This window comes from Pezoporus flaviventris, unplaced genomic scaffold (genome assembly GCF_033815535.1).
Source record: "Pezoporus flaviventris isolate CSIRO_AGI_PZ_B2104156 unplaced genomic scaffold, CSIRO_AGI_Pfla_v1 ptg000071l, whole genome shotgun sequence".
In the NCBI taxonomy this organism is placed as follows: Eukaryota; Metazoa; Chordata; class Aves; order Psittaciformes; family Psittacidae; genus Pezoporus; species Pezoporus flaviventris.
The window spans coordinates 746,722-765,712 of NW_026892619.1; the positions used below are offsets into that span (position 1 = coordinate 746,722).

The 18,991-nt window shown below is 60.0% G+C and overlaps 1 protein-coding gene across 1 annotated transcript in view; it reads right to left on the reverse strand.

Annotated features, from left to right (window-relative positions):
- Positions 1-2,762: 2,762 nt before the first annotated feature.
- The window catches only part of PEBP4 (phosphatidylethanolamine binding protein 4), a 70,337-nt gene continuing 54,108 nt past the window's right edge, over positions 2,763-18,991 (reverse strand). The window contains exons 6-8 of the mRNA XM_061472394.1: positions 9,794-9,839; positions 8,364-8,480; positions 2,763-3,196 (exon numbers count right to left, since the gene is read on the reverse strand). Coding sequence (XP_061328378.1) covers positions 3,105-3,196; positions 8,364-8,480; positions 9,794-9,839 — 255 coding nt within the window. The 3' untranslated portion in view covers positions 2,763-3,104. The remainder of the gene's footprint in view (positions 3,197-8,363; positions 8,481-9,793; positions 9,840-18,991) is intronic.

Here is an 18,991-nt window from a genome sequence, read left to right on the forward strand (position 1 = left end):
CCTGCTTTGTTTTCTCCTTGCCCCTTCCTGGACCTTTGGATGAAAAGGTGACCCAGCCACGCCAGTGGAAATTGGAGCTAACAAATACAACTAAAACTTCCTCTGGCTGCTAAAAATGACACCCGGAGACAGAGCAAAAACCTCCTCTGGGTGACAATAACAGAGCGTGGAGCTATTTCAGTGCTGGCTGTTCCATTGCAGCACTCGGCGCTGGGCTTGTGGCTGCTGCAAACCAGCCACTTCCCCAGGGACGTGACGTGTTTCCTTTCCATCACAAACTGATTTAGAAGCAAAACTTTCTACATTTAGGCAGTGAGAGACTCAGCTTCTCTTTTCTCTCTCGCACCGATGGTGAGCGAATGGAAGGAGAGATAAAGGGGGTGGGACCGGCACAAAGCGTACGTGGCTTCTTCCCGCTTTTGCTTTCTTCGGTCTTTCTAAATTAGCAAAAAGTGAACTAAAACCCCACCATTAATATTTTCCATGCTGTGGAAGCCTTGCACGCGTCCAAGTGGGAGTGCGGAGCTCCGGGCTGGCTGCTGCTGCTGCCGTGCTGTGTGGTTGCAGCCCTGAGTGTGCCTGGGCCTTGTGCCTCGTCCTGCATCCCGGCAGGGGATCATTGGGCTTGTCCCAACACAGCATCTGCTGCAAGCACTGGGCAGATTCCTGCTCTGGACCGTTCCCATCCCTGTCCCCAGCTCCATCTTCAGCCCTGTTCCTGTCCCCATCTCCAGCTTGATCCCCATCTCATACCTATCCCCGTACTCATCCCCTTTCCCATCACTCTCCCCATCTTCATCCTCATCCCAATCCTCATCTTCAACCTCATCCCCACCCTTGTTTCCCACTTCCATTCCCATCCTTCTCCCCATCCTCATCTTCATTCTCATCCCCATTCCCAACCCACCCCCACCCCCATCCCCATCCTCATCTCCATCCCCATTCCCATCCTCATCTCCATCTCCATTCCAATCCCTGTTCTCCATGCCCATCCCTGTCTCCATCCCCATTCCCATCAGTGCCACACAGGGAAGAGGCTCACTTTGGGCTCACAGTGAGGCCCAACCTCTCCCTCCTGCAGCTCAAATGCAGCCCGGGAATGATGGTGCTAATTTCCTAGAAGGATAAACATCCGATTGCCTTTTCTCTCCCCTTCCACCAAAAATAAACAGAGCAGCCGCAGGGCTGAGGGCAGGATGACTATAGTTGGACTGCAGGATGTCAACAAAGCCTGACCTCTCATTTGCACCGGTCCCTCGCATTACCCTAACGGCCCAATTACACCCTCAATGGCGGGTTAAGTATAGCAAAGGAGAAGGAGCAATCCAGCTTTAGCATCTTCCATGACATCTCTGGGTGTCATTTCCTCTGCTGCTAATCTTAGCGCCGTGGCAAGCCGGGGCTGTGTTGTTTCCCTGGGCTGTGGGATGGCACCAGCTTCCTTTTTCTGCTGGGCTCCTGCAGCGCCCTAGACCCGGCGACTCCTGCATCCTCCTTCACACCTTGCAGCCGTCCCCATCGCCCTGAGCCTTCCCTGTGAGGCCGATGGAGCTCTGCAGGAGCCGCTGATGTGCGTGATTCGGTAAACAGCCATTTCCTGCTGCAGGGAAAGTCCCGGACGCGTTTAACCCCTACCCAGCAAGGCGGTGAAGCCACTCTCACTGCCCAGGAACCAGAGCGGGAGCGAGAAGGGGACAGCACAAACCTGCTTTTCCTCTTGCACTGGGACGGACCCATGGACCAGTGCAGCAGCAGGAGCATCGCCATCCCCTCTGAGCGATGCTGCATGGCCATGAGCAAGTCATTCCCTCGTGCCTCAGTTTCCCCTGCGTGCACAGTAACCCCCGGCCCGGATCTTGCTCCCTGTCGTTGGTTCCCAGTGCTCCTGGCTCGGGACAAAAGCAGCCGCCGAGGCCACGCTGCGGGGAGGATCCGCAGGCAGGTGAACCCGAGCCCCGGAGAAAGCCCAGCGCCAGATGAAAGCCTCATTAAGGAGGTAATTAAAGGGGAGGCCCAGCCAAGTGGCCACTGGGCAGAGCCCTTCCCCTTTACGGCTTCAGTTCCGGTTCTGCTTTCCAAGAGGAGCGGGTTCAGCAGCCGGAGAGGGCACGGGCAGGGCAGGGCAGGACTGGAGCCAGCCCCGGTTCCCACGCTGCCACCCTGCGTGACCACCGCGCTCCATGGCCACAGCCCCGGGGGCACCGGGCCCTGCCCCGCATCCCCAGCAGGGTAAAGGCATTGCCCTTGTCCTGCCCCTGCATCCCCTTTACCCAGCAGGGTAAAGGCATTGCCCTTGTCCTGCCCCTGCATCCCCTTTACCCAGCAGGGTAAAGGCATTGCCCTTGTCCTGCCCCTGCATCCCCTTTACCCAGCAGGGTAAAGGCATTGCCCTTGTCCTGCCCCTGCATCCCCTTTACCCAGCAGGGTAAAGGCATTGCCCTTGTCCTGCCCCTGCATCCCCTTTACCCTGCAGGGTAAAGGCATTGCCCTTGTCCTGCCCCTGCATCCCCTTTACCCAGCAGGGTAAAGGCATTGCCCTTGTCCTGCCCCTGCATCCCCTTTACCCTGCAGGGTAAAGGCATTGCCCTGTCCTGCCCCTGCATCCCCTCGCCAGCTTGCCTGCAGCCCCTTCAGGCACTGGAGCTGCTCTCAGGCCTCCCCTTCAGGAGCCTTCTCTTCCCCAGCTGACGCAGCCCAGCTCTCCCAGCCTGGCCCAGCATCACCCCGTGCTCACTGCCCACAAGGGTGCCCACACGGCCCCGTGCACTCCATCCACTCGTGGTTTATTCTGGAAGCTGCAGGCATTAAGGTGTAAGACCCCCAAGGTGCAGGAGGGACATGCTGGGGGTCAGGCCGGAAATGAGGCAAGGGAGGAGAAGAGGATGTAGCCTTCCCGGGACACCCAGGGAGCCAGGACACCGATGGGAAGTTACCTTTGGAGGGGATGAGGGTGCTCTGCCAGGTTTGGGAAGTGGAAGGGCTGGGTTTCTGCTCTCAATCTGGGCTGGGAGAAGGGCTGGCACATCCTCGGTGGGTCCCAGATGTGGCTCTGGGATGCAGGGAAGGGGATGCAGCTGCACAGGGGAAGGGCACATGGGGCAGAGCTAATCCTGGTGGTATTTGGTGAGGAACTGTGTGGAGGCCACCGGTGAGCCGAGCCGGAACTGCTTCACGAAGCTCTCCATCACCCAAGAACCTGAGGAGAGAGGGGCAGGAGTGAGCAGGGATGGAGGCGGCCAGAGCAGGGATGCTGTGGGGCTGGATGAACTCAGGGGCAAGAGGGGAGGGAGGGCAGGAGCCATGGGCATCTCTGAGGGTAAATGGTGTTGGCTCCTCTTGTGTCCCCACTTTGGAGCAGCCTTTCCCATGGCTTCCCACAAGCCCAGCTTAGGATGCTTGGAAATACATGGGGGAGATGGCAGGAGCTCCCCAGCCCCTTCACTCGCACGCACTGAGCCAAGAGGCTCAGCAATTTCCTGACCCCCTTCCTCTGCTGCCTGCCCTGACCCGGGGATGCTGGAGGCCCCAGGGACACTCCTGGCTGGAGGCAGGGATCCCTCTCTGGGGCTGTGGGCAGGAGGGATTCCCTTGTGCAATCCCCCTGCGCCCTGCAGGGCTCAGAGCCAGCATGGGGCCGATGGAGCATCCTCCTGGCCCAGAGGGGCTTTCCCTGGGGACCAAAGCAGCTGCCACTCGTGGTGGTGGGAGCCTGGATGGGAGCCGCTGCGGTGGCGCAGGGCAGGGGCAAGGGGCCCGGTGTTTGTGTGAAACCCTCCTCCCTCCTCTCCTCTTCCTGGCACCTCTTTAATGTCACGCTGCAGACTGGCAGCCCTTATCTGCGCCCACATCTCAGCCCCAGCTGGAGCAAAGCATCCCCTTTGCTCTTGCAAAGTGCTGAGCAAAACCCGAGCTGCTGCCTTACCCCACTGGGCGATGCGGGTTTGGGTGCCAGCAGAGCCCAGCTCTCTCCGTGTCCCCCCCCCCAGCCTCCAGCACTGGGGCTCTTTACAGCCAAAAAGCCCCTGATGGGCTCTGCAGATGCTCCTGGTGCTGGCACTGCGCTGTGCAACCTCCTCAGCTGGAAGAGGATGTGGCCCAGGAGATGCTCCAGTGCTTGGGAAGGAGATCCCAAGATCCTCAGGCTGGACCCTGCATCCCGCTGGGAGGAGATGCTGAGATGCATCAGTTGTGTGTGGCTGGGGGGGTTCCCGATGTCCCCACATCATCACTGACACCCACTGAGGGCCCAAACCAAGCTGAGAGCAAGGGCAGTCCCAATGTGCCACCCTGGGGTCACCAGCCAGGGCATGGAGCTGCATTTCCATCAGCTCTGGCTCACTGCTGCATCCCAAGCCCAAGGTGGGGGAGATGCCCCCCCACAGGACCCCGAGGGGGCTTTGGGTTTGCAGCGCCACTGCCAAGCCAGGCCATGGACACGGTGATGGGCACTGTGTCCCAGTGTGAGCCACAAACACATCCCTCCCACCATGACAGCCCCGGCAGGGAGGGAGCCGCTCGCTTCAGGGTCTCCATCCATCCCCCATCCCCTCCATCTCGGGGGATGCTGATGAGCGCAGCGCCAGGGGAAGGGGTCCCGGGGGCAGGGGGGATGCTCCCAGTGCATCCCCAGCCTTTCATCCGCTGGGTTTCAAAGCACTGGGAGAGCCGCAGAGGGAGCAGCCGGTGCCGGTGGGACTGGGGTGAGAGCGAGACGCGGCTCCCCCCGGCTCCGCGGGGCTGTCCCTGGTGTTGGTGAGGCCTCGGGGGGGCTGTGGATGAAAGGGGGAGGCAGAGCTGCCGCAGGGCTGCGTGCGGGGCCGGGGTTTTTCCTGACCTACTTTGGTACCTGCCAGCGCTCCGGGGGTGCAGGGCCTGGCCCCAGGGGAAGCCCCGGGTGACGCAGCCCTGGGGGACCCCACGCCAAATCCAGTGCCTTGGGTGCATCCTCAAACCGGGTGTCCCAACCTGCCTGCACCCTGCGTCCCTGGCACAGGGAGACATCCCTCTGCCAGCCAGCCACAGCACTGGGGACTGAGTCACCGGGACCACGGAGCTCTCGGTGTCACCATTCCCATCAAAACGACGTTGCATCCGTGGCTTGGGTCCGTTTTCGAGCTCATTTCTCAGTTGATTTTATCATCGTGCTTGGCTCTATGTGAGCACCCGCTGGAGGAAGAGGAGCACCCACTGACACCCCGATCCTTGAGCATCACATGGGGAAACTGAGGCACGAGGTTGCTGCGGGGCTTGTGGAGCTCAGGGACCCTCTGGCCTCGCAGGCAATGGGTGCATGGGGCTGTTTCACCCCCCAGAACGAGCAGGCCCCCCCTCCTCAGGCACCCACAGCGTTGCCAGCCGTAATTTATCAGCCTCATCAGCGGGGCTGAGAGCAGCCCTGATGCTTTCCTGCAGAGATTAATGATGTCCCAGCGGAGGTAGGCGGGAGGCCACCGGCTGCTTGCTCACCATTAACTGACACCCAGGGACTGGGGCTGGGAGCGGGTGCTCCCCGCAGCCCTTCGCTTCCTCCCATCCCAGCCTCAGCCTTTCCCTCCCCATGGGGCCCAGTCCAACCCGATTTTCCAGCTGGGTGGATCGGAGGTGCACAAGGTCTGCTCATGAGTCAATGCTGCAGCCCCGATGTGATGGAGAGGGATGGAGCCGTGGGAAGGGCCACAGGCCGGGCTCATCCCCAGCGCCTGGTGCCCAAAGGACTCTCAGCTTCCCAACATCTCCGGGAGGCAAAAGCCCATTCCCAGCTGTAAAACACCTTTCCGGGCCAGGAGGAGGTTTGGGGATGCTGGGGAGCATCTCCACGTGTTCCCAGGGCTGGTGGGCATCCAGCGCTGGGACACAGCAGAGAGGGAGGAGCAGAACCGCTCATCGCGTGCAATTAACCCTCCTGAGCTCGTGCTAATTACAGAACCCACAAGGGAAAGGCAGGAGGTGGCCAAGGAGCAGCCTCCCATGGGTCCGACACCCCCATGGCCGGGGTTTCCCTGCGCGGTGCCTGGGGATGCGCGGGTGCCTCTGACATCCCGCAGACCGCGAGCCCTCATCCTGCACCCTGGTGACCCTCGCTCTGCATCGCCACCAGCGCCCCACAGCTGCGGGGACACCCCATGGCTCTTCACTGTGGGTGCCAGGGGGGCACGGAGCGGGTGCCCAGTGACACAGCCAGAGCATGGAGTGAATCAGGCAGCGGTGGAGAAACTGAGGCTCCAAGAGGGTTTTCTGCCTGAGGCCCCAGGGAGGGAGGCTGCAGGTGCAGGGATTGATCAGGAGAAGGAGCAGACGTTCGGATTCTTCCCGATGAAACAAGTCCCTCTGCTCAAGGGACGCCCTGCAGAAACCTGTGCTGCGAGCACCCGTTTCACCCCTGTCCCTTGGTGGGTGACCCCTGGGCGCAGCACCCGATGGTGCGATCCCCACGGCAGGGAGGGCACCGGGGCCAGCACGGAGCCGTCCTCCCTCCCTGCGAGCTGCCGGCGCTGCGAAGCAGAAGCACGGATTCGTTTCCGTGCCGGCCGTCGCCTCTCGCCTCTCGTTCCCCAGAGACCTTCCCGAGGAGCAGGAGAGGGCTCGCACGGGCAGCTCCGGGTTTAGTGCCCTCTTCTGGAGGCTCCGGCCTCTTGGCTCCGCTGCTGAGCTCCTGCCCTCCCGCCCGGCCCGCACCGCGGGCCCTGCTCCGGCCCCGCTGGTCCCGGCCCCGCTCCTGCTTCACCCTGGAGGGGCCAGGAGGGAGCTTCTCTGTGAGCTGAGCGCTGGCACAAACACCCTCACGGAGCCCCGTGGTGTCCCCAGGCAGGGGGGAAGCAGCCCGAGGGATGGATGCATGGCACGGAGCTGGCAATGCGCAGCACAGGGATGCCGGATGCATCTCTTGTACCGCAGGAGGACAGGACCGGGGCAGAGCTGAGGAGGAGCTGGATGAGCTCCTCACCCGTGGTCTGTTGGGCTCACAGTCAGCATCCCCCGTGTTTTCATGTGCTACCAAGGCATTTCCTCCTTCCTCCTTCGTCCCACGGGGCCTGGATGTGCCAGTGGCTCAATGGTGTTTGTCCCAGCGTGGTCCTTGAGGATGGATTCATTCAAACCCTCGAGACACCAAAATCCCATCCTGCGGCTGCTTTCAGGGCTTGTGCCCTGGGAGTTAAAGGGAACATTCACTGGCCAGGCCAGGCCTGTGATGCAGCAGTGAAATGGTTAAAAACAGCCTTCAACCAACTACTTAAATAACAGCCTCCACTGAAACGATGATGCTCAGGAGAAAACATCCGCTGCTGTTTTAACCGGTCTTTCCCAGGGAGCTTGGGAAGGGCTGGGAAACTTCAGGATAGGATGGAGACAACGTGGGGCACAGAGCAGGGACAGAGATCTTCCACATGGATCTGGTGGCTGAGCCCCTTTGGGTATGAGATGTGGGGAGCTGGAGCTGCACATCCTGTTAATACGAGGGTTTATGGTGGGTGTCCCATGCTGCATCCCATGCTGCGATGGGGATGCGGGTGCATAGCCCTGGGTGACAGCAGTGGAGCCCCATCCTCTGACCTCTCCAGGGACAAGGGGACAGGGACATGACCCGCTCCTCTGGCAGGGGGGTGGCTTCCATGGATGTCATTAAGAAGCAGAGCTAATGAGCCAGAAAGCAACTGAAGAGCAGAGATAACCCACAGAGAGACTCGCAGCAGCAGCTGCAGCCCAGCCTGGCCACAGGACGAGCATCACAGCCCTGTGCCGGCTGGGATCTGGGGTGTTCCTGGATGAGCACAGACAGGATGCACCGACCTGCCCAGGAATGCACCAGGAATACACCTTTGCATGGGCCTTGTCCATGCCGAGGGTCCTGCAGGGTGCGACCATCCGGGATGGAGCAGCAGGGATGGTCCCATCATGTCCTGGGTGGACTCAGCTTCTTGCCTCCATCCTTGCCATGCACACTGAGGGAGGCAGCAGCTCAGGGGTGGAGGGAGCTGGGAGTTGGTGCTCGTTGTGTCAGCTGGGTTTGAGCAATCCCTTGCTAAACCATCTCCATGTCTGATCCTTATCTGTGCCCTCCGAGGTGATGAAACTCCCGAGGCGCAGGGGGGAAGAGGTTCCAGCAAGGACTGGATGGAATCCACAGCCCACGAGATCTCTCCTTGCTCCCGATCCCGCTAGCCAGGCCGTTACCAGCACTTGATGCCAAGGACTTAACACCCCAGCCACGTCCCATGTAAGGATTTGAAACCCCTTTGCATCACATGAGCATCCCCAGCATCGCGCTTTGGGAATGCTCTAACACGTGGCATTGCCCGTTCCCCCTGGAAAAGCCCCTTCAGGACATGGTGCAGGACCAGGGCGAGGGCACGGCTGCTCCTTACCCAGTGAGACGCGCTCCTCGGGGCTCAGGGCGATGGCCTCGTGCGCTGGCTGCTCGTGCAGGAGGAGCTGGTAGCGGTGGTACCCGCTGCGGGGCGGCGGCGTGGGACGGACGTAATCTGGGGGTGCAGAAGATAACGGCTGAGCATCCCTCTCCACACCGCAACCACGCGTGCACCCTGGCCCTGCAGCCTGGGATCAGTTCTCCCACCAGCACCAGGAGGGAGGAAACACTGGGCAGCTTGGGCGTTTGATGGGCAGGAGCAGCCAGAAACCCCCTTCCCTTGTCACTGCCTGCATCCCCCCTCTGCTCCTGTTTTCCCCTTCCTGAACTAACCCACCTCCAACCTCCCACCGTGCCAGCCACCGCCTCGCCTCCTCTTTCAACCTGAGAGCCCCAGGGTGCTCCTCACCCCTGTGCTGAGCACCTTGACCTCTCCTCCATCACCCTTCCCATCCCTGCCATCCCCTCCTCATCCTCACCGTGCTGGGCGCATCCTCCCCTGGGTTGCAGGGATCTCCTGGGGCACAAGCTCGAGACCCCCAGCACCCTGCTAGAGTGTGGCCAGCAGCCCTCACCCTGCTGCTGCCCCACAGGAGCTGGGGGCCTGGCCGAGCTCCAGCTGCCGGGGTTTGAAGTCCTCCCTTGATGCTCCTGTGGTGGGAGCAGCGGTTCTCAGGTGCTGGCAGTTTGGGGTTGATGCCCCCCCTCACTGCAGACCTCGCGTGCAGGTGGGCACGTCCCCAGCTCTCAGCCAGCTGAAGCAGGAGCGAGCAGCACACAGCTCCCAGGTCACGGCATCATGGAATCCCAGACTGGTGTGCATTGGAAGGGAGCTTAAAGCTCCTCCAGCTCCAGCCCCTGCCATGGCCATGGACCCCTTCCACTGGAGCAGCTTGCTCCAAGCCCCTGTGTCCAACCTGGCCTTGAGCACTGCCAGGGATGGGGTTTAACTTTAAAGATCTCCCATTAACAGACCCCCTCCGGGGCAGCCCCTTGCCCTGCATTGAGGATGGGAGGACACAGTGCCAAGGGACAAGCAGCTGAAGCCCTCCAGCATCGGTCACTCCCAGCCTCAATCCCTCGGGATGTAAGCTCCATGAGCTGTGTCTGCCTTGTTTTGAACTCAAAGTCTTTGTTTGTGCAACATCACAGAAGTTGTTGGGATTCACCCGCTTTTATCTCGTGTTTCTCTTTTTGTTTGTGTCCCCCCACTCTCTTTGGAGCCCTTCCAAGCACCGGGGAGCTCCTAAACCACTTCTGCCTCGAGCAAGAGAAGAGAAAAAGCAGCTCCTATTCCAGACAGTGCCCAGCTGCGCCCCATGGGAGCCCCTCGTGTCCCCCTCCATGTCCTGTCCAGGCCAGCTCTGCCACCGCCTCATCCCAGCTCCCAGCAGCAGACCCCGTCCCCGGGTTGGGGTCTGCACTCACCCGTCAGCACGTGCCCTTTGACGTCCCCAGTCCTCAGATTCGCACCCTGAAAGGACAAGGAGAAAGGGGGGAGATGCTACAGGGCCCCCCAGGAGAAGGACACGGAGGGATGGACACACACACCCCACACACCCCTCCCAGGGATTTGGCTTCCAACATCTTGGTTGTTTTCCCTGCAGGGGTCACTGGGGACCGATCCTCTCCTGGGAAGGAGCACACGGGGGCCTGTGGCCGTTTGGGATGTAGAGGCTCCCTGCATGGTGTCCTGGCACGGCTCACCCTGGTGTTGGGAAGGGTGAATGATGCCGGGTGGGAAGGGGCTGCCAGCGGAGGGTGGTGGTGATTTGCACCAGCATCCCCATGGCAAAGCTTTGCCCCACTGCGGTGCTTTTGCTCTCAACCAAAACTCCTGCCTGGCTCCCCATCACCCGGTGCGCTTGGATCCCCATCCCTGCCCTGGGATCCTTCCCTGCAGGAGGGTGGCTTTGCGAGACCACCGAGCATCCCACTGGAATGCGATTAATGGCAAGGAGGCAGCGGCAAGGCCTCTGGCCACATCCATCCCTGCACAAGCCACCTCACCCCTGACCTGCTGTGCTATTCCCAGCTGCCCCCCCCCAGCGCTCCCAAATCCTTTCCTACGGCACCCGTTATTCCAGTCCTGCCCACGCACGCGCCCTGCCAGGGCTCCTCCGTCCCAACCTGCCCTGGGACTTCTTACCCCGAAAAAGAAAAGGGAGATGCAGCAGATAACTGGAAGCAAAAGGGCACGCGGGGAGCCTGGTTTGGGATCTTCGGGATCAAAGCTCTGCTTTCCCCAACAGGAAACCTGCTCTGCACGGAGTCACCAATGGTGACAGCCTCCTGCGAGCGGCCTGAGGCCAGCGGGAAGCCGAGCACCCGCTCGTGGTCCTTGGATATCGGCTCCCCATGGCTGGCTCGCCACCTTGGCAGCCAGAGCCAAGAATATCCCAAGGGGGGGGAGACAGTGACTAAGAGTTAGGGCAGTGACTTGGCAGGTTTGGGTGCTTTGGTTCACAGGAGGAGGAAAAGCCAAAGGAGAAGCACCCCGGGGTGTACCGGGGGGGGACGTGAGGCCATGGGGCTGCTCTCTCCCTGCTTAGTCTGCCCAGATGTGCCAGCACAACCTGCCCAGATGTGCGTGCCCGCTCCATTCAGACGCATTCACCAGCCTATCCACCCGTGCCAGCCCGCTCTGCCCAGCCGCTGCGCATCCCTCCTCCATCCAGATGTGCACATCTGCTCTACCCAGCTGCGCTGCGCTGCGCTCTACCCAGCTGTGCTGGTCGGGGCTGGCAGGGGAAGCTCGCAGCACGCCCCAAGCTCCCCGTGCGGCCGGGCCGGCTGCCAGCCCCCTGCTCTTCAAAGGCAGACACTGAGGCTTTTCCCTGCTCCTGGTAGGGCTGCTCCCGAGCGGGGACCTCGCTGCTATTCCTGGCTTTGCCATGGGCTTATCGGGAGAGGCCGGGCCTCCTCCCTCTTCTCCTGCCTGCTGATGTGGGCTGCCTGCTCGCCCCGAGACGCAGTGGGTTCTGGCTTGCCGCGGGCATGGGAGAGTCAAAGGATAAAGCTCCTTTTAGGAGACGAGAACAGGAAGAGGGCGGGAGGGAGAAAGTTGGGGATGAGCACTTTAAAGCCTGCCTCGTTTTGTTTAGTAGTAAACAGCTCCTGTGGAGGAGAGCGCTGCACGCACTGGGCACCAGCTGCCGGCTGCAGGACGGGCGTGAAGCCCCGCTTGCTCCTTCGGGATGCCACGCCAGTATGAGAGGGATCTGCGGCTGGTTCCTGCCAGCAGCGAGGAATAAACCCCCCGCTCCAGCCCCTTGCCCCTGTGCTGAAACGCCAGCGAGGGCGACGGGAGCATCTCATCCCGAAGATCCCTGCCAGGAGCGGAGCTAATGGACGCTGATGAGCTGCCGTGTTTATTAATGCCCTTTTATGAGAGCATTAATAGTTCCTAATGACACCATTTGGGCTTCCCAGCCTTTTATCTTCTCTTTCTCTTTCCCCTGCCGAGGACACAGTGTAGGAGGTGGAATTAGATATTTCCACCCTCCGGTCCATGCTGTGCTGGTGGGGCGCGGGATGCGGGCGGGATGCTCACGCGGAGACCTGGACAACCTTGAAAGTCCGTGCCACACAGTTTCTGTGCCAGGAGCTCCTCTCTGCGCTCTTCCCCCCCGGCTAAAAGAGGGAAGGGAAACGATTCCCACCCCATTCCCAACACCTCTTTGCCAAGCTGGACACCGCAGCTCTCTGCGGCCAGCACGTCGCAGCGCGGAGGGGAGGGAATAAATAAATAGAAGTAAATGAAGAAAGCAATGAGTCACTTTCTGTTCGCCTCTTGATCTTCCTTTTTTTTTCCCCTTTCCCCTCCTTTCCTTTCTTCCCCCTCTCCAGAACGTGTCTGATCCCATCGGAGAGGAGGGGAAAGGGCTGGGTGGCGAGAGCGCCAGCGATGCGCCCGGGCGAGGACGGAGGGTTATGGAAAGTGGGTGTGGGAATCGGCACAATCCCTGGCAGGGGACCAGGACAAACAGATGACGGATGGGACCCAGCAGCAGAGCGGGGCTGGGCTGCTGCTGCCTGCCTGGGAGCACGCCCCAGCCGGGACCCGCGCACCCCGGGGACCCCATGGGAGGCACCGGGGCGCTGGGAGCTGCGTCCCACGGGGAGCAGGCGAGGTGCTGATGTGATTAACCAGCAATTAGCCAAGTGGGGAAGTTAAACCCCAAACAAGCAGGGCTCCTCCTGCGCTGCTCGCTTGCGGCACGCAGGCTTGACAGGGGGGGAGGCAGCTTCAAAGCCGGCGCAGGCAGGAGCCCAGATTTGCTTTTCCCTCTCTCTGTGATCTTTCTAATGAGGCCAGCGTTTATGAATTGGTTCTCAGGAGCATCCCGGGAAGGGCAGAGCTGCCGGGATGGCAATCCAGCCTCCTGCAAGCGGAACACAGCCTGGAACGCGCAGCAAAGGAGTCAGATGCCTGTCACAGCTGGATACGGATCTGTTCAACCACGTCCTCGCAGGGCAATGGGCACACTGTGTGTCTGCCTCCTTTCCACCCAAACCAGCACTGCTCCTACCCCAGCTCCCCGGAACATTCAGGCTCATCCTGCTTCCCGACAGAGAGCATGGGAGGGAAAACCTGGTCCAAGAGAAACTCTCCCTCCAATTATTTCTGCATGGAGAGAGCAGGGTAGGGCCCGGCCGGCTCCCAGCACTCCCAAACTCCAGCGTTTCCCAGGGTTTCCAGCTGCCTTTCACATGTGAGCTCGCTTCCATGCTGATCCCTGTGCTGGGGCATGGGATGGACCTGAACCATCCTGCTCCGACCCTCTCCCTGCCAGGGTCTCCCTTGCTTTTCCAATCACCGTCAAGCCCAAAGGAAATTGTCAGCCCCTTCCATGCAAATCCTGGGTTTATTATGAGTGTCGCATCCCGTTATGCCAATCTGATGCCTCTGAATGGCTGTGTTCTTCCCATCAGAAAGGAATCAGTAGAAATAGAAAATGACAGAGAAAGACATGGAAGGAGTGGATGGAAGAAAAGCCCCATCCAGAGAAACCTCCCCTTCCCACTGGAACCAGACCAGCTTTCCCAATCCCAGATGTTATCCTCAGCCTGCTGGTGCTTCCCCATAGCCCTGGTTCCTGGATCCTGGGGATGACTCAGGGCTCTCAGCTCCTGCTCAGAGCCAGTTTCACTCCCCTGGCTCAGCTGGAGATGCAGCCCTGGACCGGAGGCAGGGATGCTCCCAGCATCCCACCGGAACAGATATCCCGTGCGTCCAGCCTAACTCCTAATGGCCTGGACACTTTGCTTTCCATGTGTGCAAATGATTAATAGCAGGAGATTGACCCAGGCTCCAGGGATGCGCGGTCCAGCACCGTGTCCTGCCGAGCCAGATACGTGCCACTGCCCAGCTGCAAACCCCAAATTACCCATAGTCCGAGCCCAGGACTTTAATTCCCTTCAACTCTCATGGATTTCCACCATTCCTGGTGCTATTTGGCTCACCTGCTGTCAGCCTGTGCATGGAAGTTGGATAAACCACATCCAAACTACACACGGGCACAGAAAGAGTGGAAAAGGTGCATTTCTCTCTGCAGAGAACTTGTCTTTGGGGCAGATCCAGGGCTCCAGTGGGTGAACCCGAGGGGGCTGGTACTGCACAGCTCCTGGATCTGCCTGTCTGCAGAGTGACACCGTTACAAGCATTGGGATTGGGTGGTTTTAACAACAGCATCCTGCCGGACACCCCTTCTCATCGGGCAGATACTCATCAGGCACCAGAGAGATGCTGCTGCACAAATACAACGCCGATGCTCTACACAGCCTCACCCTCAAACATGAACTGAGGCTCAATTGAGCCTGAGGGCCCCCGAGGAGCAGAAGCAGCTCAAGGGGTCCCATTCCCCCCCTTGGGTCCCCAGTGTTCAGGCTGGAGCAGGACACAGTGGCCAGGTTGGAACGTGACCACTCCAGCGCGGCTCTGAAGAGCCCCTGCTCCAGCTTCCCGGGGTCAGCATCCCCAGCCATTCACCCTGAGCATTATTAGGCAGTGATTACAGCTCCTTGGCATGGTCTGGCTTTCTGTTGGATTGCTATAAATGGGGAAGGCTCCCATAAAAATATATTAAAGAATAAATATCAGGCACGGCTGTAATTTCAATGACTTGTCTGATACACCCTAATGCCCCAGGGAAGGACGTGCCACAGGGTTATTAAGTAAGCAAAATAAACCTAAATCACCTCCGTGTTGGGCTCTTTGAGAGGTTTTTTAATCTAGGAAGGTGGAAGCAGCAGGGCCAAAATGCTGCATTTAATATCCTGAAGCACTGAGGAGCTGCAGGATGCAGAGCCCGGGCTCCTGCTCCCTCCTGGAAGTCCAAGGATGGTGTTTCCAGTGCCAGAATATCCCATTTCAAAAGAGGGAGGCTCTGCTGGGTGGATTTACAGTGAGCGACAGATTCCTGCCTGGCTTAGGCGTTGCTGGCACACACGGTGCCTATCTGCACCTTTCCCTATGGATGTAGGTGAGGGGTCCATGCCTGTGGGGTGGAGGCTGTGATGACACTCGGATGGTTTGGAAACCTCAGCCAAACCCCTTCTGTTGAGAAAGGAGGAGGTTTTGTGTGTTTTATTGAAGCACCTGTGCTATGAAGGCTGGGAATGGGGGAAAAGGGATGCAGGATGCTGGGGGGGGGGTGCCTATGAGACGTGGCTTTGCCAGGACACTGTCAGTGATGGATCTGGGGGCTGAGGGTGGCTAGTTTGCCAAGGAACGGTGTGAAGGAGTTTTCCTGCTGCCCCTTTCCCTCCAGGATCCCTGGTGGAGAAGCGTCAGGGTTTGCTTAAGTGAGAAAATCGCCCTGTTTGCCTAAAAAGCTCATTTAAATCAGCTTATGCAGAGGGCCGCACAAGTTCTGACTGATGCCAACACCGCTCTGCCTTGCTCCTGCTTGCAGGGCCTGGAAGCTGGAGCAGCACCAGGCGCACCAGTGGGGTGGCTGCAACCTGCAGCACCCCAAAAGACCCTTCTGGGGAGCGCTGCAATCGCATCTTTGCGTGGTTGCACCCCAGGCCCTGGGCCTCGGTTGTACAACCGGGATGCTAAAGGCTGGCTGGGACTGCTCGGAACAGGGGTGTTGAGAGCAACCCCAGGGGTGTGTGAGGAAGCCACGTGGATGCCGGGCTCTGTGGCTGCCTGGGTTTAATATCCCGGCGGTGTTGCAACTGCAGGCGAGCTCATGGAGGAGCTGGTTGCCAGATGAGTCAACCTGACCCCGCTGCCCGCCGAGGGGAGGGCTGTGGTGGGCTTCATCCCACACAGGATCCAACCAGGACCTCCCATGAGCATCCCCTGCCCCCTCGGTGCCGGTGGGACAACGGCGGATGCCGGCGTGGGAAGTGGAGCTGGGTTTGGAGGAGGAGGAAGGTCTGAGGATGGCTCCGGTGTGGGGGGATGAAGGGGAAGGGCAGGTTTTGCACCTCACTGCTCAAACACGCCGCTGGCAACACCGATTTTCCCTGCATCCCGGTGTGCTCCACACTTTGCCTGGTTCTTCCCCAGGAGATTCACCAGGATCTCCCCATATTCACCCCATGGAAGCAGGAGGCTACTCAATACCCCCTGCACTCCCTGGGGCACCCCCATCACCCCCAGTTCTGATGGGGAGCCTCCAAAACACCACAAAACCTCCAGAGGAAGGTGAACCAAGAGAGGTTTCAAAGCCATGAGTAAAGGCCTGGAGATTCAACGCAGGGAACAAGCTTGAACTGGCCAGAAAAAGGGCTGGGTAGGACTGAAAAGGTCTTTTCCATCCCAAGTCTCTGCAGCTCTGGAGAGTGGAAAACTTGTTTGCGTGCGTGTCGCTTTAAGATGAGCTTGCTTTTCCAGCAGCAGATTTCCGGAGGATTCTTGGAGAAACACCAAATTTTGCCTAATTCAGTCATTTAAAGGCCTGTAGCCCGATTCCGTGAGGATGAGAGCGGAGCCTGCACTGAAACCAAGCCCTGGGGACAGCCGCGAGGATGTGCCCGCCTTCGCCTTTGGGGATGGGAATAGGTTTGCTTTGGTGGTTGCAAAGCACCAACAAGGACTGTCCAAGCTGCAGTAAACAGCAATAAACACGTCCGTGGGGCACGTGGGCCTCAACCTCTCCTGCGTGAGCAGCACATCCCTCCGTGAGGCGTAACCAGGCTGGCAGAGATGCTCTGAGCTTCCATCTAATCCAAAGGGAAGGGATGGAGAGGAGGGCAGAGCACGGTGGGTGATGCTCGGTGCACAGGACAAGCAGTGGTTTCTCTTAAGGAAGACATTAGAGCCCTGTCACCTTCCAGTGTGCTGCAAGGAACACTGAAAACCCTCCTGTTTTCCAGCCAGCCTTCCCAAAAGCAGCATCTCGGGAGTGCTCCTGCATTTCAGAGCAGGTTTTTGCACTGGCGATCATAAGCATCATGGGATGGTTGGGTTGGGAGGGACTTTAAGGCTCATCCAGTTCCAGCCCCCTGCCACAGGCAGGGACACCTTCCACTAGAGCAGGCTGCTCCAAGCCCTGATGTGATGCTGCAAAAGCCGGGTCCACACCGCAGCATCAGCAACGGCTGGGATTGAAATCCCAGGGGGGGCTTGAGCCTGGATTTTGGGCGCTGGTACCCAGCGATGAGCACCAACAAGGAGGGATGCTGCGCGCGACGGGGATGCTGCGTCCCACCCCGGCAGCCACGCGGGGCTGGGGGGCACCTCGGGGCGCACACGCCGCAAACCTCCCCTGCAAATTCCTCCTCCCTGGGGTGCCTGATCCCCATCCCAGCCACCTTCCCAGGCACGGGGGTGGATCAAAGCCCGCGCGTGCCAGCCCTGCTCCCGCTCTGGGCCAATTTGGCTATTTCGGCTCCTCTAATCTGATGGGAGCTGGGGAAGGAGCGTGGGGCTGGGGGGAAGGGGGGGGAAAGGTTGATTTTATCCCTTCTTTAACTCCTGTCTCTCCCCTTCCGTTGGCCAAAGCCTCCCTTTTGCATCTGATGACAGCGGCCCCCATCCTGGATTTGCCGGCAGGGGAATGTTCTGCCTGGCCCCCGCCAGCGCATCCGGGCTGCCGTGGGCTCGGCCTCGCCGCTGTGTGTCCCGTCCCCCCCCTCCCCTTAAGCTGCTTCCTGACAGCGGGACTTGGCAGCACACGGAGGGAGAGTCCAGAGCTGCCCCTGGGACGGGAGAAACTCCAACAGGAAACATCCCTCGCTGGAGCAGCGCGAGTTCTTCCCCCCCCTCCCCTCCCCGCTTCCCTCCCGCTTGTTATTTTCTCGGGAAGGGGGGGGGATTCTTGAAGGATGAGAGCTTTGGGATGCTCGTGAGTCCTTTGCATTGATTTAAATGATGGGAAAGAGCCAAGCGCGCCTTCTCGCCTGCGTTTTTGGCTGCTGAGCATCCCATAGCCCTTATCACAAGGCAGACCCACACCAGGGCTGCTGACACACAGCCCCCCCCCCCCCCAGATCTGCACCCCAGCAGCTGCCTTGGGGGCTGCAGTGACGCAGGGAGCAGTTTGGCATCACCCATCCCGAGGATGAGGGGTTAACCCGGCAGCGCTGCTGCACGGCTGCCAAAGCCGCTCCGGCTGTGCCATGGACTTCCCTTTCTTCCATAAAAGTCCACCGGATCCGGGCTCCCGTGGGATGCTCCCGACGCGGGAAGGAGGGGGCTGAGCTGCCCTACCTGGGGCGCGTGCAAGCGCCGGGGGCTGTTTGTGCAGTGCCCCGTGTGCCTCCCAAGCACTCGCCCTGCTCCCTGTGCCCTGCCTTGGGCTCCACTGATGTGTTTAGGTTATTTTGGGGGTGCTGAGGGCTGTGGGGGCCCCACTTCAGCCTGGCTGGGTGAGGACATGGGGGTCGTCCCCCAAACAGCCCTGCTCTGGTTTGCGATGGGGCTCAGGCCCACAGCTCCTTGTCCAGGGGTTGCAAAGGCATGGGGAGAGCAGGGAGAGGAGAGGCAGAGTGGGTGTCCCCCCAGGGATGCCCATAGGTGCTGCTGGAGGCTGTTCCTGCTCCATCTCCTTGCATGAACCTTGCTTTCCTGCCACCAGGGCCAGGGCAGCCCCCCCAGCCCCAACAGGAATAGCTCCCCACCTCCAGCCCTCGTTATTTTGGGTCGCTTGTGGGTGGCAGTGCAAGTACAAAGACCCAGAGGTCCCTTCCCAGCCCTTTTCCCAAACCAAGGGGTCAAAGTTTGGACGGGGCTTGGAGTAAGCTGTTCCAGTGGAAGGTGTCCCTGCCCATGGCAGGGGGCTGGAGCTGGATGAGCTTTAAGGCCCCTTCCAGGCCAAACCATCCCAGGATTCTATGATTCCACAAAACTGCATGTTCCCATGTACCCACATTGAGGAGCAAGGATGATATGAGCTGACTGCAAGAGCTGCGATTGCCTACAGGGATGCTCAAGTTGTCCCCACACAGCACAGCCTGGTTTGGGTTGAAATCCCACTCATTTAGGACTGACCAGCATCCTAACCCCTCCCTAGCCTATTCCCGGGACCACCAGGGAAGCGGTGTCCCTACATCGTGCGGGTCCTATAGGGAGCACAATGAGCCCTGGACCAGTTACAGCAGCAGACAAGATGTCATCACCCCAAGAGGCCGGGGCTTGCATCAGCAGTGTCTTGCAACGAAGAAAGCCAA